This window comes from Harpia harpyja, chromosome 26 (assembly GCF_026419915.1).
Source record: "Harpia harpyja isolate bHarHar1 chromosome 26, bHarHar1 primary haplotype, whole genome shotgun sequence".
Lineage (NCBI taxonomy): Eukaryota > Metazoa > Chordata > Aves > Accipitriformes > Accipitridae > Harpia > Harpia harpyja.
The window spans coordinates 238,761-260,254 of NC_068965.1; the positions used below are offsets into that span (position 1 = coordinate 238,761).

The 21,494-nt window shown below is 50.6% G+C and overlaps 1 protein-coding gene across 3 annotated transcripts; it reads right to left on the reverse strand.

The window, feature by feature from the left end:
- Window positions 1-3: 3 nt before the first annotated feature.
- On the reverse strand, window positions 4-1,986 carry LAMTOR4 (late endosomal/lysosomal adaptor, MAPK and MTOR activator 4). 3 transcript variants are annotated; one of them, XM_052775065.1, is made up of 4 exons: window positions 1,599-1,726; window positions 1,300-1,380; window positions 835-952; window positions 4-389 (listed from the first exon to the last, which is right to left on the reverse strand). In XM_052775065.1, the coding sequence occupies exons 1-4, from the start codon at window positions 1,599-1,601 to the stop codon at window positions 292-294; spliced, it is 300 nt and encodes a 99-aa protein (XP_052631025.1). In that variant the 5' UTR covers window positions 1,602-1,726; the 3' UTR covers window positions 4-291. The 3 variants fall into 3 exon arrangements, with proteins under 3 accessions (XP_052631025.1, XP_052631026.1, XP_052631024.1); XM_052775066.1 differs by having other exon boundaries at window positions 1,300-1,401; window positions 1,610-1,660; XM_052775064.1 differs by lacking the exon at window positions 835-952 and having other exon boundaries at window positions 1,599-1,986.
- Window positions 1,987-21,494: the final 19,508 nt, after the last annotated feature.

Sequence of the window (21,494 nt, forward strand, 5' to 3'; positions counted from 1 at the left end):
TGGGGGGGTCCAGGACATAATTTATTGCCTCAATAGAGGAACAGTGTGTGTGGGGGGTGATGCTGCGGGGACCCGAGGCACACGGGGGACACCACGTGGCCTTGGGGACTGCACGGACATGGAGGACCAGTCCCCAAGGCCCTCGAGGTGACAGGGACGCGACTGGGTGTCGCTGCAGGGCCCTGGGGCCAGCAGGGACAGGGGAGCCAGTCCTCCGCTACCCTGAGGCCCTGCGGACAGTGGGGATGAGGGGGACTGTCCCCCCCCCCTTGGCGACAGCGGGGGTGCATCTCAGACGGCAACGGGCTCCTGGACGTGGTTTTGCCGCTTCACCACGAAGAGCTTCTGTCCAGAGACAGTGACGAGGAGGGAGTGTTCCCCGAACACCACTGTGGGGACAGGGTGAGCACAGGGACTGGGCCACCAGGGTCAACACCAGTGCCCCAAGCACACTGGGGGCACTGCCACCCCGGGGACAGGACGAGCACGGGGCCACTGACACCCTGGGGAGAGCACCTGAGACGGCGGGGGCACCACCACAGGGACAGCACAGTGGTCGGGGCTGTTCTGGGCACAGTGGGGCCACCAGCACAAGGACAGTATGAGGGTCACAGCCACCCTAGGGGCAGTGGGACCACCACTACTGGAGGCATAACTTGGGGTCACCCCTACAACATGGGGGACAGCAGCGCCACTGCTATTCCCCTGGCAGTCATGGCCACCTGGGGGACGGCAGGGCCACCAGCACCACCCTGGGGACAGTTTGGGGGGCACTGTCTTGACCCTGGGGGTGGCGTGGGGGTCAGGGCTACCCCAGGGACAGCCCACACTCACCAGAGAGGCGCTTAAAGGGGGGGTCATGGCCGCGCTGGAGCCGCAGCCCACAGGCCGTGGCCACCAGCTCCGAGAGGATGGCGGCCGTCTGCTCATCGTTCTCTAGGTCGCCTGATGACTGGGGAGCAGGGCAGGGGAACAGTGTCAGGGGGACCCGGGCATCTGAGCCCACCCCTGCGCCCAGATACCCGGGTACCCCCCCTCCAGATACGCGGGTACACCCCCCCCCCCCCAGATACCCAGGTACCCCTTCCACCCCCCCAGGACCCGGGTGTCTGTCCGCTCCCCCCCCCCCCCCCCCCCGCGTCCCGGCACCCAGGTGCCTCCGAGTACCTCTGTGTCCCCTCTGCACCCCACTCCCGCCCCGCAGGGACCCAAGTGTCCGGGTGTGTCACCCCCCCGCTCCCCCCGCCCTGCCCCGGGACCCCGCCCCAGGCCTCTGGGAGCGGGTGCCGCCGCCCTCACCGCCAGCACGGCCCCATCGCTGATGACCAGGTAGCCCAGCTGGTCCGGGATGCGCTCCAGCCCCTGGGTCAGCGCCGTGGTCTGGGGGCAGCGGGGGGTGTCCTTCAGCCCACACGGCACAGGGCCCCCCCGGTTCTCCTCCCGCCTCAGCGCGCCCCTACCCCAGCTCCCCCCAGCCCCATGCCCCGGTGCCTCAAAGCGCCTCCCGCCATCCCAGTCCCCACCAGTGCCCCTCATCCCGGCGCTCCCAGTCCCGCCCCACGGTCCCGGTTCCTCCCGGCGCCCGCCGCAGCACTCACCATGGCGCCGCTCCGGCGCCGACCCGGTCAGGTGACCGCCGCGCCCCGCCCCGCCGCCCCATTGGCGCAGGGTTCCGCCTGTCATCGGCCCGCCCCGCTTCCCTCGGCTCGCGCCGCGGGTCCCGCCCCCGTCGGCCCGCCCGCCAGTGGGAGCCGGCTGGGAAAGCACGTGGTGAGAGAGGGCGCGGCCCGAGCGCTTCCGGGCGGGCAAATAGTCAGGCTTGTATTTGCATAGAGGGAGCCGCCTGCCGCGAGGGACGACGGGTCCCCTCCCATCTACAGACCCTGCCCTCCTCGGGGGTCCCGCCGCTTCTATTGGTCCCGCCGCGGCGGGGCGGGGCCCGCGTCCCGGGGGAGGGCGGAGCGTCACCATCGCAGGGGCCGCCTGCACCGCCGGTGCGCTGCCGCGCGCGCCCCCGTGACGGTGTCCCTTCGGGCAGCACCCCGGGGGACGCGGGGTCTGCAGGAGCACGGGGGGCACACGCAGACCCCGGCCTCTGAGCGGCCCCACAGCGCATCCCGTGTCCCCCTCACCGACCCCGTGTCCCATCCCGTGTCGCCCTCACCGACCCCGTGTCCCCCCGACCCCGTGTCTCATCTCGTGTCCCCCACACTGACCCCGTGTCCCATCCCGTGTCCCCCGCGCTGACCCCGTGTCCCATCCCGTGTCCCCCGCCCTGACCCCGTGTCCCATCCTGTGTCCCCCGCGCTGACCCCGTGTCCCCCACCCTGACCGAAAGTCCCATCCCGTGTCCCCTGCGCTGACTATGTGTCCCATCCCGGGTCGTCCTGACCCCGTGTCCCATCCCGTGTCCCCCACACTGACCCCGTGTCCCATCCTGTGTCCCCCACCCTGACCCCGTGTCCCATCCTCTGTCACCCCAACCCTGTGTCCCATCCCGTGTCCCCCACAGTGACCCTGTGTCCCATCCCGTGTCCCCCACACTGACCCCGTGTCACATCCCGTGTCCCCCACCCTGACCCCATGTCCCATCCTGTCCCCCACACTGACCCCGTGTCCCATCCCGTGTCCCCTGCACTGACCCCGTGTCCCATCCCGTGTCCCCCACCCCGACCCCGTGTCACATCCCGTGTACCCCTGACCCTGTGTCCCATCCCGTGTCCCCCGCACTGACCCCGTGTCCCCCCGACCCCGTGTCTCATCTCGTGTCCCCCACACTGACCCCGTGTCCCATCCCGTGTCCCCCACCCTGACCCCATGTCCCATCCTGTCCCCCACACTGACCCCGTGTCCCATCCTGTGTCCCCCACCCTGACCCCGTGTCCCATCCCGTGTCCCCCACGCTGACCCCATGTCCCATCCCGTGTCCCCCGCACTGACCCCATGTCCCCCACCCTGACTGAAAGTCCCATCCCGTGTCCCCTGCGCTGACTATGTGTCCCATCCCGTGTCGTTCTGACCCCGTGTCCCATCCCATGTCCCCCACCCTGACCCCGTGTCCCATCCTCTGTCACCCCAACCCTGTGTCCCATCCCGTGTCCCCCGCAGTGACCCCGTGTCCCATCCCGTGTACCCCTGACCCTGTGTCCCATCCCGTGGCCCCCACCCTGACCGAATGTCCCATCCCGTGTCCCCCACACTGACCCTGTGTCACATCCCGTGTCCCCTGCACTGACCCCGTGTCCCATCCTGTGGCCCCCCAACCCCATGTCCCATCCCACGTCCCCCACCCTGATGCCGTATCCCATCCCATGTCCCCCACACTGACCCCGTGTCCCATTCTGTGTCCCCCACACTGATCCCGTGTCCAATCCAGTGTCCCCCCGACCCCGTGTCCCATCCCGTGTCCCCCGCACTGACCCCGTGTCCCATCCCGTGTCCCATCCCATATCCCCCACACTGATCTTGTGTCCCCCCGACCCCGTGTCCTATACTGTGTCCCATCCCATGTCCCTCCTGACTCCATGTCCCATCCTGTGTCCCCCACCCTCATCCCATGTCCCCCGCACTGACTCTGGTGCCCCATCTCATGTCTGTCCTGGACCTCATAGCTTTTTAATTTTTCCTTCTATGTCTACTTCTATCAAGCTCTCTATCCTTTTTTTTAAAGTCTTTTATGTTTGTCACATACCCTGTTGCTTTGTAAGTTTCTTATTTTTTTTCTTTTCTCTCAATTCATCCTGAGGCTTTATAGGGTCTTCTCAGCATGCTGTTATCTCTGGAGCATCATTTGTACCCCTCTCAGTTTGTCAGAACGTCGTCTCTTCCTCAGAGCAGTCTTTTTATCCTCTCCTCCATCTTGCTTGACTCCAGTGGGTCAATGTCTCCCTCATGACATCTGTACTCTGTTCAAATCCCCTCCTGAGTACCTTTGTGCCCTCAAACCCTCTTCTGTGTCTCTGGCCACCTCAGCACCCCTCTGTTTCTGTCACAATGCTTCCCGTGAGTGTCCTTGCATTCCATGACCATCCTTTAGTCCTGCAGTAGGCATTGTGTCTTTTTTATTCAGAGACAACTCTTCCTCAGGCTTTCATTGTGCACCAGAGCACTGTTACCTTCCCCTCCGCCACGTCAGATGCCTCTGTTCGGTCCCTGGTCCCCTGAGGACATCTGTACTCGGTTCAGATCCCTTCCTGAGTACCTCAGTGTGTCAGAAATCCTTTGTCTCTATGTCCACATTTCCCCCACCCCCAGAGCCCTCTTGTTCCTGTCATGACACCTCCTGAGACTGTCCGCGTGCCCCGTGGCACCCTTCGAGCTCTGCAGCCCTCTTTGTATCTCTCTTATTCAGACAGAGCCCTTCCTCAGGCTTTCTCTGTGCCCCAGAGCTCTCTTACCTTATTCACTGCCATCTCAGATGTCTCCATTCAGTCCCTCATCCCCTGAGGACATCTGTACGTGGCTGGGACACCTTCCTGAGTTTTGCATTGTGTCCCAGAGCTGCCTTCTGTCTCTCTCTCAGCACCCTCCTTCTCCCATTGTCATGCCTCCTGAGGCCACCCCCATGCCCCACAGCCGTCTCTTCAGCCCCTGGTCCCCTGAGGACATCTGTAGTCTGTTCAAATCCCCTCTGGACCACTTCATCATGTCCTAGAGCCTTTTGTGTGTCTATCTCAGAACGCCTCTGCTACCGTCACAATGCCTCCCTGAGCCTTCTTTGGTATCTTTGGCTGAATTGGGACCCCTCTGATGGTGTCATGATGCCTATCGATGCCTTTGAGGATGCCCATAGCACACTTTTAGCTTTGTAGCGGACTTCACGTCCCTCTTGTTCCCTCAGAGGACTTCCCGAGTCCGTATCTGTGACCCAGCCCAGCCACGCTGTCCTCTCTTCCCTCTAGCTGTGCCTCTATTTGTTCCCTGGCCCTCTGATGACATGTTTACTTGGTTCAGATCCCGTCTGGATTTAATCGTTGTGTCCCCAATCCTTTTTGTGTCTCTCTGTCTCCCTCAGGACATTTCTTCTCCCAGTCACAATGTCTCCCAAGACCTTCCTTGTTCTCCACATCCGTCTTGTAGCACTTTAGGTGGGGCCATATTTGAGCCACAGAACATGCATTTGTTCCTCTACGCTACCTAGGATTCCCACCCAAGACCATCTGTACTCCGCTCAGATGACCATCCGAGTTCTTCCTTGTCATCACCAAGCCTTCTTTTTTCCATCAGTCCCCCTCAACACCCCTCTCCTCACAGTCACAATGCCTCCCGAGACCTTCCTCGATCTCCACAGCACCTTGTAGCATTTGATCTCCCTTTCTATCTCTCTTGTTCCACAGGAGCCACCCTCCTTTCTTTGCTACGCAGCACTCCTTTATCTTTCTCTCTGCCATTGAAGGTGTCTGCATTTGGTTCCTCTCTCACTCAGTCTTCTCTAGTTTGCCTAGATGCCCTCCTGAGACTCCGAGGCCCTTGCTGTGTCTCGTCTCCAAGCCTTCTTTTCTTACCCTGCCCCCCTCCTAATTCCTCCACTCTCTATAGCAATGTTTTCTGAGTCCTTTCTTGTACTCCTCAGCAATCTTGTAGCACTTTAGCTCCCTTTCCGTTTTATTTTTTTGTGCTCTTCAGAGCGCTCTTATCTTCCTCTGTGCCATTTAGGATGCCTTTGTTCAGCCCATGCCCCCCTGACGATGTCTGTACTTTGTTGAAATCCCCTTCAGAGTTCCTCACTGTTATCTCTGAGGCTGCTTTGGTCTCTCAGGCCCCCTCGGGACTCCTCTGCTCCCTTTGCTGAGCTCTTGCGAGACATTCCCTATGCCCTAGAGCCTGTTTTAGCTTGGGAGGGCACTTTGCACCCCTCTTTGCCCATCAGAACCCCTCCTGAGTCCTCATCTGTCACCCTGGTCGGTCCTTCTGTCCTCTCATCCGTTTGGTGCGCCTCCATTTGATCCCTGGTCACCTGAGGACATCTGTTCTTTGTTCAATTCCCTTTTGAGCTCACAGCACCCCCAAGACTTCTCTGGTGTCTCTGGCCCCTTCAGAACCTCTCTAATCCCTGTGATGATGCCTCTTGCTCTGTCAGAACCTTTTCCAAAGCCATATTTGTGCTCCAGAGCAGTCTTTTTGTTTTCCATCTTATAGTGTGTTTCCATTTGGTATCTGGTACCCCAAAGATGTCTATTGTCAGCTTAGATCTCCTCTTGGGTTTTTCAGAGGAGGCGATAGCCTTCATCTGTTTTTATCGATACATCTCCAGTGGTGTTTTTTTTGTGTTTTGCAATTTGTTTTTGTTCTAGCTACTTAGATGTTAATTAGGCTGCTTCATACGGTTTCTGAAACATTTCTTGTATTTCAATGGTTTTTTTGTGTTTTCTGTCCTTTGGGACTCATCTAGTTCTCTTAAGGGAGTCAGTTGGAGAGACTAAGGTCACTCTGAATCATTGGTCATTTACCGTAAATAGTTTACTTTGCAACCGGAGATATTTTTGAGAAGGGATTCTTAAGGGATCCAATTCTGCTTTGTCATTCAGTCCTATCCAGAAGGTAGTTCTGATAGAAGTTAGGTGGTATGCGTGGTCTTGCTAGAAATGAAGTGTAACCCCATAGTGTTTTTACAGGAAACTAAAGCACACCAATTTTGATAATAGTATGGTTACTGCATTTAATGAATTAGTTTCTTACATAGCTTAGTGGGACATCTATCTTTTTCTATCTACGCCCCAGAAAAATTAAGTTTAATTCCCTGCCCGGTCACATTGCTGATGTAATAAATGTAGCTGTAGTACAAGAGCAGGTATTGTCATTTCCAGTAAGGGGTGCTTGCTTTGTTCAGTGCTTTGCTCACTGTAAATTCAAGGCACATGAGAAAACTCCTGCTGCTCCTCCACCTGACTTTATGCCTTCTGGTGGTTTGCCGCTCCCCTTTCCCAGGTGATTGCAGTAAGGGTGGTGGGTGGAGGCTCCGGGTATTTGAGCCACAGCCTCTGCTAGGGGTGCTCCTCAGTTTCTCTGGTGTTGGTGCTCAGCTCTTCTGTGAATCCTTTGCAGCTTTTGAGCTGGCTTAGCTGTTTGGGCAGAAGTCTTTTGATGTTTAGAGAAGCAGAGGTGTCTGTCTGAGGTAAGAGCTTCGGGCCTAGTCAAGGTTCAGCAGCATGTATAATAGAAAGTATGCTTGTGTGCAGCTTTTTTTTTTTTTTCAGGTCAGTAATTTTGTTTTGAGTGTTCAGGGGTGGAAAGATGGTTTAAAAGGGGTGTGTGTGTGTGTTGTTTTTTTTTTTAAATTTCTAGGTGCATTGTGTTTTCCTGGAGTTCATGACTTTATTGAAGACAGAACCTTGTTTTTTTTCACCAGTTTTGCTGTACACTGTGTAAGTTGCTGACATAATGTCTTTTAATAGGACTGATGGTGAGATTATCTAGCAGGGGTTAGGGTGAGCATTATGTATGTGTCTGTGTATGGAGTTCAAGTGTTTCTCAAGCAAGTGGCAGGGGCGTAAGGCACAGTGTCTTTCAGGGTATGGGATGGCTCATTGCCTTTCCCAATTGCCCACAGAGTGCTACGTTGTCCCTAGAACCTGTGCAGCTTGTGGCAGGCCCCTCAGATTACAAGCGTCAGGACTTCACTGATCTGGTGGGCATGTAGCAGAGCCCAGAGTCTCTGGGAAGGTGTAAGATAAGAGGTGCCTGCAGAATTTGGGACGTGGCTCAGCAGAATGGCTCCTGAGGAGTAGCCACTGAAGGGGGTTCAGGGGCGCTAATATGGGGCGGGAGGTGTCAGGAAGCAGTGGGGTTCCTTTCCTGACAGTTCAGAAGAAGAGAAGGGGTTTCTACAGTTTGGGGACTGGTTGGGAGAGGGAGGAGAGTTCACCAGCCTTTCTCAGATCAGTTTTGCAGTTGGATTTGGATGTCATAGAATCGTAGAATGGTTTGGGTTGGAAGGGACCATAAAGATCCTCTAGTTCCAACACCCCCCCCCACTGGGTAGGGACACCTTCCGCGAGACCAGGTTGCTCAAAGCCCCATCTGACCTGGTCTCGAATGCTTCCAGGGAGGGTGCATCCGCAGGTTCTCTGGGCAACCCGTTCCAGTGCCTTGCCACCCATAGTGAGAAACTTCTTCCTAACACCTAAACTAAATGTACCCCCTTTATGACTAAAGTCGTTACCCGCCTTGTCCTATTGCTGTACAACCTTGTAAAAAGTCCCTCTGCAGGTTTCTTATAGGCACCCTTTATGTACCATGAAGTCTGCTATAAGGTCTCCTGCAAAGCTGCATGCTGGTGAGCGGTCCGAGAAGGTGAGGCAGTTGTCAGCCGGGTTGGTGTTGAATAGCAAAGTATTATGGGGCTGCTTGGTTAAGCATTTACCTTCTGTTTTGGAGGCGCTGTGTGGGCCACCTTTGGAACTGGATGAGCACTTGAGGTGAGCTGTGGATTAGCTCGGAGGAGCGTGGGGCTGGTTACTCTTCACATTTGCGTGTCTCGGTATCTTCGGTACCACGAGCGACGACGGCCGCAGGGTCCGACTCCGCAATGAGCGTGTAAGCGTAATGCAGTGGCGCTTGTGAGGAGCGGGGCAGTTGGGGAAGTATTTGGCGTTGGCCGACGGGATGCTTACTCCCTTTTCTGGTTTGGTTTGGTGTGTTTGTTTGTTTTTTTTTTTTTTTTTTTTTTTCCCCTGCAGATGACGAAGAGGAGCCTGGCGACTGCAGGAATATCCCAGTTAGCCCGTGTGGTTTTTCTGGATGATGGATTCAGCCCCTCGGCCCTCTGAAAGCTAAGTTGAGGGACCAGGGCTGGGGAGAGGCTGGGAGGGAGGGACACAGCTGGGAATTGCAGGGAGGGGTTTTGAAGTTAGAGTAGGAGGGCAGGGCTGTCCAGAAGCAGTCCTGTTTGGGCAGATGAAGGGAGCGGGTTGCTTTTCAGCACGAGAGCAGCGTGTGCCGGGCAGGGCAGTTCCAGCCTGTGTCTGTGGTGGTGTGTGGTTTGTGTAGTCTGTCTTCTGTGCCTTAGATCTTCGTTGGCTCTCAACGCCATCATCAGTCTTTGTGCCGGAGGAGCGTGGCACGTGCTTCGGGAACTGTCCCTAGGGTCTTGAATGCCCTTACTCATCGTCACTGTGCCAATCGGGTGCTTCTTTTCTTGCGCTTGGAGCTCTAAAGCATGGATTGGTTTTGGAAGGTTCCCGCTGGTTCTCTTATGCGGCGCTCTTCCAGGCTGCTTTGGCAGCTCTGCTGCCTAGCCGCCCGTCGTCTTGGACTGGGAGTTCTTCCCTGCATCTTGATGTTCCTAGGTCTTGATGACAGGCTTCTTAAGCATCCATCATCTTGGTTTTGACAGTACCATCTTGTAAGGGGCCGTTACTTTTGCCTCTTCTTCTTTGGGGCTGTTGTAGAGCCTCCTCGCTTCATGGTTTTGGATGCTGTAGGTCATCTTGCCGGATGGCACCTCCCATCGGGGAGTCCTCCTTCTTGCTGAGAGTTTTCTCTCTCTTTGAATCACCTTGTTGGTAGTGTTGTGTGCATGGGTGTGTTTGGCTTGGAGCTGCTCCGCCTGGGGATGTAGAGTCAGGGGTAGGTGGAACAGCAATAAGAGTCTATGGGTGAAATCTTGATTTGCCTTAATTGTTAGCATTGAGGGTTAAATGATTTTTGAGTCGTTGCATGTCAGTAGTGGAGTGGATTGCAAGTGGATTGTGAGGTAGAATATAGTAAGGCAGTAAGTGGCATGGGTGTTAATATTGTTTATGTGGACACTGTGTGGTAAGGTTCTAGAAATGGTTAAGGCACTGAGGTGTTTGAATAGGTGGGAAGCAGGAGTTTGGAGCTGTGGAGGATTTTTTTATGCCGAGGGTGAAGTGTCTATTCAACAGTTTTGTGTGTTGGTTTTGCAGGTGATCACGGGGCACGAGGCGATTGAAGGAACCTCGCGTTTAGGCGATGCGGCTCCTACGGAGGTTGGACTGTGAAATGCGCCACTATGAAAGCTAAGTATCAGGTTGAAAATCTATGTATGGTGCAGATGGTGTGTGTTGAAGTGTTGCCGTAATGGAAGGGCAGTTTGTGGGGAGCTTAGAAGGAGGCTGGGCTGGGGCCGGGGGTTTTGCAGGCAGGGCGATTTTTGAGGCCCTGGGTGCTGCGGGTAAGGGGCGATGGCCTCTTGATGCCCGTTGGTGGTGGGATGGGTTAGTTGAGCGTGAGGGCCAGCGTGCGTGTGATCTGAATGAGTGGTGTGTTGTGAACGTGTGTAATCTTGCAGGGTTATGTGGTTTAGCTTTTTAGTAGTGTTCTGCAGGTTGGAGGTAGAGATGTTTGTTAGGCAATTAGAAAAAAATAAAATACAATTAGAATAAAAAAAACCCCAGCCAGGGGATTTTCTCCCCCCCGGTCCCGGCTGCTCTGTGAGGCGATGTTCATCGCCAATGTTCGGACGGGGGTCAGGCTCGGGCCGGGGTTTTGGCAGGCAGGGCGATTTTTGAGGCCCCCGGTGCCGCAGGCATGGGGCGATGGCCCCTTGAGGGTGGCAGGCAGTTGGATGGATGAGGTGAGAGCGAGGGCTGGTGTGCATGCGATGTCAATGCGTAGTGTGTTGTGAATGTGTGTCACCTTGTAGGGTTATGTGGTTTAGCTTTTTAATGTTTTTTCCTTTCAGGTTGTACAGTTGAGATTTTTTTGAGGGAATTAAAATTAAAAAAAATACAAGTAGAATAAAAAACCCCCAGTCAGGGGATTTTTTTTTTTTTTTTTCCCCTGGCTGGGTTTTTTTTTTTTTCCCCGGTCCCGGCCGCTCTGTGAGGAGATGTTCATTGCCAATGTTCGGGCTGGGGTTTTGGCAGGCAGGGCGATTTTTTTTTTTTCAAGGCTCCTGGGAATGGCGTTCCTGTGGAGCGCTCCCCCGGAACGTGGTAATTGCCACTTAGCGCAGGGCATTATGTTGGTCAGCGGGTAGTCTTTGGAAGACAGTTGAGGATTTTGCGGGCCAAGGGTGGGGGGAGTTGGACTAGATGGCCAGCATTGAGTAGGCCAGGGTTGTGAAGTGCGTGAGTGTAACTGTATTATTCCATGGTGTGTTTGTAAAATATTGGGGTGCTCTTTGTAGTTTGTGATGCAATGATATTTTTCAATTTTCATTTTTCTGTCTAGGTGTGGAAGTGGACAGTGTGTGAAGAGGAGCGGAGCTCACTCGTTTTCAGCTTGGGAACAGGGATCGTGGAGGTAACATCGCCTTGGGGAGGAAAACTTCTGGACGTGCAGGGACAGACGTAATGGCAGCAAGGAATGTGGAAAAGACTGATACGGTGGAAAATGCTCTGTAAAACTTGGAAAATGCTTTGTAAAACTTTGTAATTAAACGCAAATATAAAATAAAAAGTAGTAGAATATGGCACTGTCGCTGAGTGTAATTAAGTAAAAAAAAATAAAAAATTTAATACCACAGGAGAAGTCGTTTTATAGTGCAACTTTTGAAGTTGCTATTGTAAAACTTAAATTTAAAACAAAAGAGCAGTAGCAGATGGCTCAGTCTCTGGGAGTATAGAGATAAAAAATTTACTCCCGGGGCAGAAGCTATTTTTCTACTGTAACTTTGCAGTACTGCTGTGCTTAACTAGGTCAAAGGTCGTGGGCCTCAGAGGCCACAGGTCACCAGGCCCAGGGGGCAAAGTTCAAAGGTCACCAGAGGCAGGGTAAAAAAAGGTCAAAGGTCACTGGATCAGGTGTCAAAAAGGTGAAAGGTCATGGGGTAGGGCATAAAAAAGTCAAAGGTCATGGGCCCGAAGGTCATGAGTCAAAGTCAAATGTCACGGGGTCAAAGGTCACAGAACCAGGGGTCAAGGCTCACGGGCCCGGGGTCAAAAGCCACAGAGTCAAAGGTACACGGGTCAGGGGTCAAAGGTCCAAGGTCACAGGGTCGGGAATCAAAGCTCACAGGGCTGGGGTCAAGGGTCACGGGTAGGGGTCAAAGGTACGGACTGGAGGTCAAAGGCCATGGGACCGGGGTCAGAGGTCACGGCGTCGGGGTCAAAGGTCACGGGTCGGGAATAAAAGGTCACGGACCAAAGGTCAAAGGCTGGGGTCAAAGTTCAAAGGTCATGGAGGGGTCAGGATCAAAGGTCAAAGACCACGGGTCAAAACTCATAGGTCGGAGTAAAAAAACCCCAAAGGTCGTGGGGTCAATGGTCAAAGGTCATGGGGTCAAAGGTCAAATGTCACGGATCAGGGTCAAAGGTCAAGGGGTTGGGGCCAAAGGCCACACATTGGGGTCAAAGGTCACGGGTCAAGGGCGTCAAAAGGTCAAAGGTCACGGGCCAAAGGTCAAAGATCACGGTTCAAGGTTCAAAGCTCACGGGCCGGGGGTCAAAGACCACAGATTGGGGTCAAAGGTCAAAGGTCATGGGTCACGGGTCAAGGGTCACGGAGTCAAAAGGTCAAGGGGTCGGGATCAAAGGTCACGGAATCAAAGGTCAAAGGTCACGTGGTCAAAGGTCACGGGTCCGGGTCAAAGTTCAAAGGTCACGGGTCGGGGGGTCAAAGGCCACGTGTCAAAGGTCACAGGCCACGGCGCCGGGATCAAAGCTCACAGTGTCAAAGGTCAAAGGTCACAGACCAAAGGTCACGGTTCGGGGTCAAAGGTCACGGGGTCAAAGGTCACGGGGTCAGGGTGAAAGGTAAAGGGTCACGGGTCAAACATCAAAGAATCACGGGATCGGGGTCAAAGGCCAAAGGTCATGGGTCAAAGGTCACATGTCATGGGACCGGGGGTCAAAGGTCAAGGCTGCCGGCTCTGCACGGTCCCTCTGCTCTTTCCCGGGGCTCCTGGGCCTCGGGAATCTCCCGGTCCGCCTCAATGTAGCGCTTAGCCGCCGACTTACCATTGCGTCTGCTGGCCTCGCCGCCGATTGATGTGATTTTAATAACTACATTGTTATTGCATTTAATGAGCTAGTTTCCTACCTAGTTTAGAGGCACATATATCTTTTTCTGTCTACGCCTCAGAAAAATTAAGTTTAACTCCTTACCCGGTCACGTTGCCGATGCAATAGTTGTAGCTGTAGTACAGGAGCAGGTATCGTCATTGCCAGTAAGGGTCGCTTTCTCTGTTCAGGGTCTCGCTTACTGTAAATTTAAGGCAGGTAAGACCACTCCTGCTGCTCCTCCAGCTGACTTTATACCTTCTGGTGGTTTGCCCTTCCCCTTTCGCAGGTGATTGCGCTAAGCGTGGTGGGCGGAGGCTCGGGGTATTTGAGCCACAGCCTCTGCTGAGGGAGCTCATTGTGCTCCTGGGTTTCTCTGGTGTTGGTGCTCAGCTCTTCCTTGAGTCCTTTGCAGCTTTTGAGCTGGCTCAGCTCTTTGGGAAGAGGTGTCTGCTCGAGGTAAGTGCTTTAGGACCGGTTAAGGTTTGGCAGCATGTGTAGTAGAAAGTAACACTTGTGTGCAGCTTTTTTTTTTTTTTTTCTCCTTTCTTTTTTTCAGGTCAGTAATTTAATTTGTTTTGAGTGTTCAGGGGTAGAAAGTTGGTTAATAGTATGCATTGTTTGTTTGGTTTTTTTTTAATTCTTCATGCATTGTGTTTTCCTGGAATTCCCAACTTTATTGAAAACAGAACCTTTCACCAGTTCTGCTGTATGCTGTGTAAGTTGCTGATATCTCTCTTAACGGGACCAATGATGACATTGTTTAGCAGGGGTTAGAGCGAGCGTCTTGTATGCATCCATATATGGAGTTTTAGTATTTCTGAAGAAAGCAGAAGGGCCATGAGGCACAGTGCCTTTCAGGCTCTGGGATGCCTCGTCACCTTTCCTCATTGCCCACAGAATGCCATGTTGTCCCTAGAACCTTTGCAGCTTGTGGCAGGCCCCTCGTAGATTACAAGCCTTGGGGCTTGACTTTATTTTGTGGGCAAGTAGCGGAGCTCAGAGTCTCTGGGGAGTTGTAAGTTAGGAGGTGCCCCCAGGATTTGGGATGTGGCTCAGAAGAGCGGTTCCTGAGGAGCGGCCGCTGAAGGGGGTTCAGGGGTGCAAATGGAGGGCAGGAGGTGTCAGGAAGCAGTGGCGTTGCTTTCCTGACAGTTGAGAAGAAGAAAAGGGGTTTCTAAAGTTTTGGGACTGATGGGGAAAGGGAGGAGGGTTCACCAGCCTTTCTCAGATGAGTTTTGCAGTTGAATTTGGATGTCATAGAATGGTTTGGGTTGGAAGGGACCATAAAGATCCTCTGGTTCCAACCCCCCCAGCAATGGGTAGGGACACCTTCTGCAAGACCAGGTTGCTCAAAGCCCCATCTGACCTGGTCTCGAATGCTTCCAGGGAGGGTGCATCCGCAGGTTCTCTGGGCAACCCGTTCCAGTGCCTCGCCACCCATAGTGAGAAACTTCTTCCTAACACCTAAACTAAATGTACCCTCTTTAGGACTAAAGTTGTTACCACCTTGTCCTATTGCTGTACACCCTTGTAAAAAGAGCCTCTGCAGGTTTCTTATAGGCACCCTTTACATACCATGAAGTCTGCTATAAGGTCTCCTGCAAAGCTGCATGCCGGTGAGCGGTCCGAGAAGGTGAGGCAGTTGTCGGTCGGGTCAGTGTTGAACAGCAAAGTATTATGTGGCTGCTCGGTTAAGCATTTACCTTCTGTTTTGGAGGCGCTGTGTGGGCTATCTTTGAATTGGATGAGCGTTTGAGGAGAGCTGTGGATTAGCGAGGAGGAGCGTGGGGCCGATGACTTCTCACGAGTGCCATGCTAATTTGGTGTGTCTTGGTACCTTAGGTACCACGAGTGACGATGGCTGCAGGGTCTGATTCTGGAATGAGCGGGGAAGTGAACACGGTGGCGCTTGTGAGGAGGGGGGAGTTGGGGAAGTAGTTGGCGTTGGCTGGCGGGATGCTTACTCCCTTTTCTGGTTTATTTTTTTTCTGTGCTTGTTCTATTGCAGATGTTGAAGACCAATGCGTTACCTTGAGGAACATCCCAGTTAGCCTGTGTGGTTTTTGTGGAGGATGGACTCAGCCCCTCGGCCCTCTGAAAGCTACGTTGAGGGACCAGGGCTGGGGAGAGGCTGGGAGGAAGGGACGAAGCTGGGAATTGCAGGGAGGGGTTTTAAAGTTAGAGCAGGAGAGAGGGCTGTCCCAAAGCAGTCCCCTTTAGGCAGGCAAAGGGAGCGGGTTGCTTTTCAGCGCAAGACCTGCGTGTGCCGGGCAGGGCAGGTCCAGCCTGTGTCTGCAGTGGTGTGTAGTTTGCGTAGTCTGTCTTCTGTGCCTTCGACCTTCCTCAGGTCTCGATGTCCTCGTCGCGCTTTGTGCTGGAGGAGCGTGGCATGCGCTTCGGTCGCCGTCCCTAGGGTCTCGAATGCCCGTACTCATCGGCCCGGTGCTAATCGGGTGCTTCTTTTCTTGCGTTCGGAGCTCTAAAGCGTGGATCGGTCTCGGCGGGTTCCGGTCGGTCCTCTTTTGCGGCATTCTTCCGGGCTGCGTCGGCAGCCCCGCTCTCTAGCCGTCCATTTTCTCGGACTGGGACTTCTTCCCCGCATCCTGACGTCCTTAGGTCTTGACGCCAGGCTTCTGGCACATCCGTCATCTGGGTTTTGACAGTGCCGTCTTGTAATGGGGTGTTACGTTCGACTCCTCTCCTGGGGATCTGCCGTAGAGCCTCCTGGCCTCACGGTGGCGGCCCCGTAGGTCGTCTTGCCCGACGGCACCTCCCGTCCGGGGGTCGTTCTTTTTGCTGAGAGTTTTTTCTCTCTTTGAATCGCCTCGTTGGTAGCGTTCCACGTGGCGAGGTTCTGCGCATGGGTGTGTTTGGCTTGGAGCTGCTCTGCCCGGGGATGTAGAGTCAGGGGTAGGTGGAACAGCGATAAGAGTCTGGGTGAAACGATGTGCCTAGACTGTTTAGGCGAGGGTTGTACAGTCATCTCAGCTCAAGTAGGCGTCAGCGGGCTGTGTGGACAGCTGTGCCGATAGTGTTTTACGGAGACGATTGGAGCCGTGTGGCAGGGGTTGTTGAGGGGTAGTGAAGCGGATTTGAATCTCTAAGGTGTTAAGTTTTGCACGTGATGGGCTTAAAGTTTTGCCCTGGTTTTTTTTTGGTTGGCGTGTTTTTGGGTTTTTTTTGTTTTGTTTTCTTTTTAAATAGCAGGCTGTAGTTGGACTCCAGATGGTCTTTGTAGATGGAATCAAGACCTCTGGAGTTGTTAAGCTCTTGCTCTGCATCCAGGTGACTTGTTCAATATGGTTTTTTTTTTTTAGGTGCGGAGGGACAAGATGCGTGCCAGAGAGCGACGGGGAAAGGCAGCGGAGCACCGTAAGGAGGTGGGTCTGTGAGTGGAGTCAGAGGGAGGATGTGGCCGGTGGCTCTATGATTAGGTGATAGTGTTTTTACTTTTTTTATATTTTGAAGGTGCGAAGGAACGAGCGGAGCGGGCTATCGGCATCGGAGGTGACTTGGCAAGTTGAGCCGTGACTACTGGGTTGAAGCAATGGTTCCTTTGGAGGCGGTGTATTGTTGGTGAAGTTGGCAGCATCCCTTGTTATTTGTTTTTTGCAGGTGGTATGGAGGCTTCAATGTGGCAAGCTGTCGATGGCAGAGGTGGGGTGGTTGAGCGGCCAAGGTAAAGGAGAGGGAGTCGGGAATCGGTGCGGGCGGGCTGAGGTTTCGGGCGATGTCTCGGCATGCGTCTTCTGCTTTGGTTTTTGCAGGTGGCGCACGCAGCCTCGGAGGGGCGAAGCCGCAGGCCGATGAGCAGTCTGAGAAGGTGAGGTGGTTGTGGGCTGGGTTGGTGTTGTATATCGAAGTATGATGGGGCAGTTTGGTTTAAGCTTTTCCCTTTTGTTTTGGACGCGCTGTGCGGGCCACCTTTGGAATTGGATGAGCGTTTGAGGTGAGCTGTGGATGAGGGAGGAGGAGTATGGGGCTGGTGACTTCTCACGAGTGCTATGCTAATTTTGTGTGTCTTGCTATCTCAGGCACCATGAGTGATGATGGTCGTAGGTTCTGACTCTGGAATGAGCGGGTAAGCATAACACTGTGGTATGTGCCATTAAGTGGGGGGTTGGGAAAGTAGTTCGTGTTGTAGAGGAACGTGTGTGTTGTAGAGGAACGTGTTGTGAAGCTTTAGGGTTGCTACTGTAAAGCTGAGTTGTTGTTGTGTAAAGCTATTGTAAAACTTCAGGGTTGCTACTCTAAAACCCGTGTTGCAAAAACCATTATAAAACTTTGAAGTTGCTGTTGTAAAACCGTGTTGTAAAAAACCGTGTTGTGAAGGTTTAGGGGTGCTACTGTAAAACTGAATTGTAAAACTATTGTAAAACTTTGAAGTTGCTGTTGTAAAAACAACGTGTTGGAAATAACTGCGTTGTAAAAAGAAGCGCGCGTTGTAAAGACAACGTGTTGGAAATAACTGCGTTGTAAAAAGAAGCGCGCGTTGTAAAGACAACGTGTTGGAAATAACTGCGTTGTAAAAAGAAGCGCGCGTTGTAAAGACAACGTGTTGGAAATAACTGCGTTGTAAAAAGAAGCGCGCATTGTAAAGACAACGTGTTGGAAATAACTGCGTTGTAAAAAGAAGCGCGCGTTGTAAAGACAACGTGTTGGAAATAACTGCGTTGTAAATAACTTTGTTTTAAAAACGTGGTGTAAAAACAAGTGTTGTGAAGCTTTATGGTAGCTACCGTAAAACTGTATTGAAACACGGTATTGTAAAACTTTAGTTGCTACTCTAAAAATGCGTTGTAGAAAAATGCGTTGTAGAAAAATGCGTTGTAGAAAAATGCGTTGTAGAAAAATGCGTTGTAGAAAAATGCGTTGTAGAAAAATGCGTTGTAGAAAAATGCGTTGTAGAAAAATGCGTTGTAGAAAAATGCGTTGTAGAAAAATGCGTTGGAAACAACAACCAACTGCGTTGTGAAGCTTTAGGGTAGCTACTGTAAAACAGTATTGTAAAACCGTGTTGCAAACCTATTGTAAAACCTTGAAGTTGCTGTTGCAAAACCGCGTTGTGCAAAACCGCGTTGTGCAAAACCGCGTTGGAAACAACAACCAACTGCGTTGTGAAGCTTTAGGGTAGCTACTGTAAAACAGTATTGTAAAACCGTGTTGCAAACCTATTGTAAAACCTTGAAGTTGCTGTTGCAAAACCGCGTTGTGCAAAACCGCGTTGGAAACAACAACCAACTGCGTTGTGAAGCTTTAGGGTAGCTACTGTAAAACAGTATTGTAAAACCGTGTTGCAAACCTATTGTAAAACCTTGAAGTTGCTGTTGCAAAACTGTGTTGTAAAAACCGTGTTGTAAAAAAACTGCGTTGCAAAAAAACGTGTTGTAAAAAAACGTGAAACTTTAGGGTTGCTACTCTAAAACTGTATTGAGAAATGGTATTGTAAAACTTTGAAGTTGCTCTTGTAAAACTGTGTTGACAAAAAACTGCGTTGTGGAAAACATGTTGACAAAAAACTGCGTTGTGGAAAACATGTTGACAAAAAACTGCGTTGTGGAAAACATGTTGACAAAAAACTGCGTTGTAAATAACTGTGTTTTAAAAACACGTGGTGTAAAAACAAGTGTTGTGAAGCTTTATGGTAGCTACTCTAAAACTGCATTGAAACATGGTATTGTAAAACTTTAGGGTTGCTACTGTAAAACTGTATTGTAAAACCGAGTTGTAAAACTGTATTGTAAAAGTATTGTAAAACATTGGAGTTGCTGTTGTAAAACTGAGTCGTAAATAATTGTGTTGTGAAGAAACGGCGTGGTGAAGAAACGGCGTGGTGAAGAAACGGCGTGGTGAAGAAACGGCGTGGTGAAGAAACGGCGTGGTGAAGAAACGGCGTGGTGAAGAAACGGCGTGGTGAAGAAACGGCGTGGTGAAGAAACGGCGTGGTGAAGAAACGGCGTGGTGAAGAAACGGCGTGGTGAAGAAACGGCGTGGTGAAGAAACGGCGTGGTGAAGCTTTAGGGTTGCTACCTTAAAACGTTATTGTAAAGCTGAGTTGTAAAACCGTGTTGTAAAACTGCATTGTAAAACTTTGTAGTTGCTGGTGTAAAACCGCGTGGTGTAAAACTGCGTTGTAAAACTTTGTAGTTGCTGGTGTAAAACCGCGTGGTGTAAAACTGCGTTGTAAAACTTTGTAGTTGCTGGTGTAAAACCGCGTGGTGTAAAACTTTGTAGTTGCTGGTGTAAAACCGCGTGGTGTAAAACTTTGTAGTTGCTGGTGTAAAACCGCGTGGTGTAAAACTTTGTAGTTGCTGGTGTAAAACCGCGTGGTGTAAAACCGCGTTGTAAAACTTTAGGGTTGCTACCTTAAAACGGTATTGTAAAACCGCGTTGTGAAGCTGTATTGTAAAACTATTGTAAAACATTGAAGTTGCTGTTGTAAAACCGTGTTGTAAAAACGTGTTGTAAAAAAACGTGTTGTGAAGGTTTAGGGTTGCTACTCTAAAACTGTACTGTAAGACTATTGTAAAGCTTTGAAGTTGCTGTTGTAAAGCTGTGTGGTAAAACACGTGTTGAAAAACCTGTGGTGGTAAAACACGTGTTGTGAAGCTTTAGGGTTGCTACCTTAAAACCGTATTGTAAAACGGTATTGTTAAACTTCAGTTGCTACTCTAAAACTGTATTGAAACACCGTATTGTAAAACTTTAGGGTTGCTACTGTAAAACTGTATTGTAAAACTGTGTTGTAAAACTATTGTAAAACTTTGAAGTTGCTGTTGTCAAACTGTGGTGTAAAAAACGTGTTGGAAAAACTGTGTGGTAAAAAACGTGTTGAAAAACTGTGTGGTAAAAAACTGTGTTTTTAAAACATGTGGTGTAAATATACATGTTGTGAAGCTTTAGGGTTGCTACTGTAAAACTCTACTGTAAAACCGAGTTGTAAAACTGTATTGTAAAAGTATTGTAAAATTTTAAAGTTGCTGTTTGAAAAGACGTGCTGTGTAAAAGACGTGCTGTGTAAAAGACGTGCTGTGTAAAAGACGTGCTGTGTAAAAGACGTGCTGTGTAAAAGACGTGCTGTGTAAAAGACGTGCTGTGTAAAAGACGTGCTGTGTAAAAGACGTGCTGTGTAAAAGACGTGCTGTGTAAAAGACGTGCTGTGTAAAAGACGTGCTGTGTAAAAGACGTGCTGTGTAAAAGACGTGCTGTGTAAAAGACGTGCTGTGTAAAAGACGTGCTGTGTAAAAGACGTGCTGTGTAAAAGACGTGCTGTGTAAAAGACGTGCTGTGTAAAAGACGTGCTGTGAAGCTTTAGGGTAGCTACTGTAAAACAGTATTGTAAATCCGAGTTGTAAAACTGTGTTGTAAAACGTTAAAGTTGCTGTTTTAAAACTGTGTTTTGTAAAACTGTGTTGTAAAAAAGAGCCGTTGTGAAGCTTTAGGGTTGCTACCTTAAAACGGTATTGTAAACTTTAGTTGCTACTGTAAAACTGTATCGTAAAACCACGTTTTAAAACTATTGTAAAACCTTGAAGTTGCTGTTGTAAAAGTGTGTTGCGAAAAAGTGTGTTGCGAAAAAACTGTCACAAAAAACTGTTGTAAATAATGTGTTGTAAAAAATCGTATTGTAAAAAACGTGTTGTGGAAAAACGTGTTGCAAAACTTTAGGGTTGCTACTCTAAAACTGTATTGGAAAATGTTATTGTAAAATTTTAGAGTTGCTACTGTAAAACTGTATTGTAAAACCGTGTTTTAAAACTGTATTGTAAAACTATTGTAAAACTTTGAAGTTGCTGTTGTAAAACTGTGTTGTGTAAAACTTGTGTAAAAACGTCTTGTGAAAAAACTGTTGTAAAACAACTGTGTTGTAAAAAACCGTGGTGTAAAACCGCGTTGTAAAAAACCGTGTTGGAAAAAACGTGTTGGAAAACTGTGTTGGAAAAAAAGTGTTGGAAAAAACGTGTTGAAATAACTGTGTGGGGAAAAACTGTGGGGTAAAAAACTGTGTTTTTAAAACACGTGGTATAAAAACACGTGTTGTGAAGCTTTAGGGTTGCTACTATAAAACTGTATTGTAAAAGTACTGAAAAACTTTGAAGTTGCTGTTTGAAAACTGTGTTGTGTAAAACTGTGTTGTAAAAAAACGTGTTGTGAAGCTTTAGGGTTGCTACCTTAAAAACGTATTGTAAAACTTCAGTTGCTACTCTAAAACTGTATTGAAACACGGTATTGTAAAACTTTAGGGTTGCTACTGTAAAACTGTGTTGTAAAACCGTGTTGTAAAACTATATTGTAAAACTATTGTAAAACTTTGAAGTTGCTGTTGTAAAACTGTGTTGTGTAACACTGTGGTGTGAAAAAACGTGTTGTGAAAAACGTGTTGCAAAAAACATGTTGTGAAAAAACCGTGTTGCGAAAAACCCCTGTTGCTAAAAAATCTTGTTGCAAAAATAGTGTTGTAAATAACTGTGTTGTAAAAAAGTATGGTAAAAAAACGTGTTGTGAAAAAACATGTTGTGAAACTTTAGGGTTGCTACTCTAAAACTGTATTGTGAAACTGTATTGAAAAACTTCAGAGTTGCTACT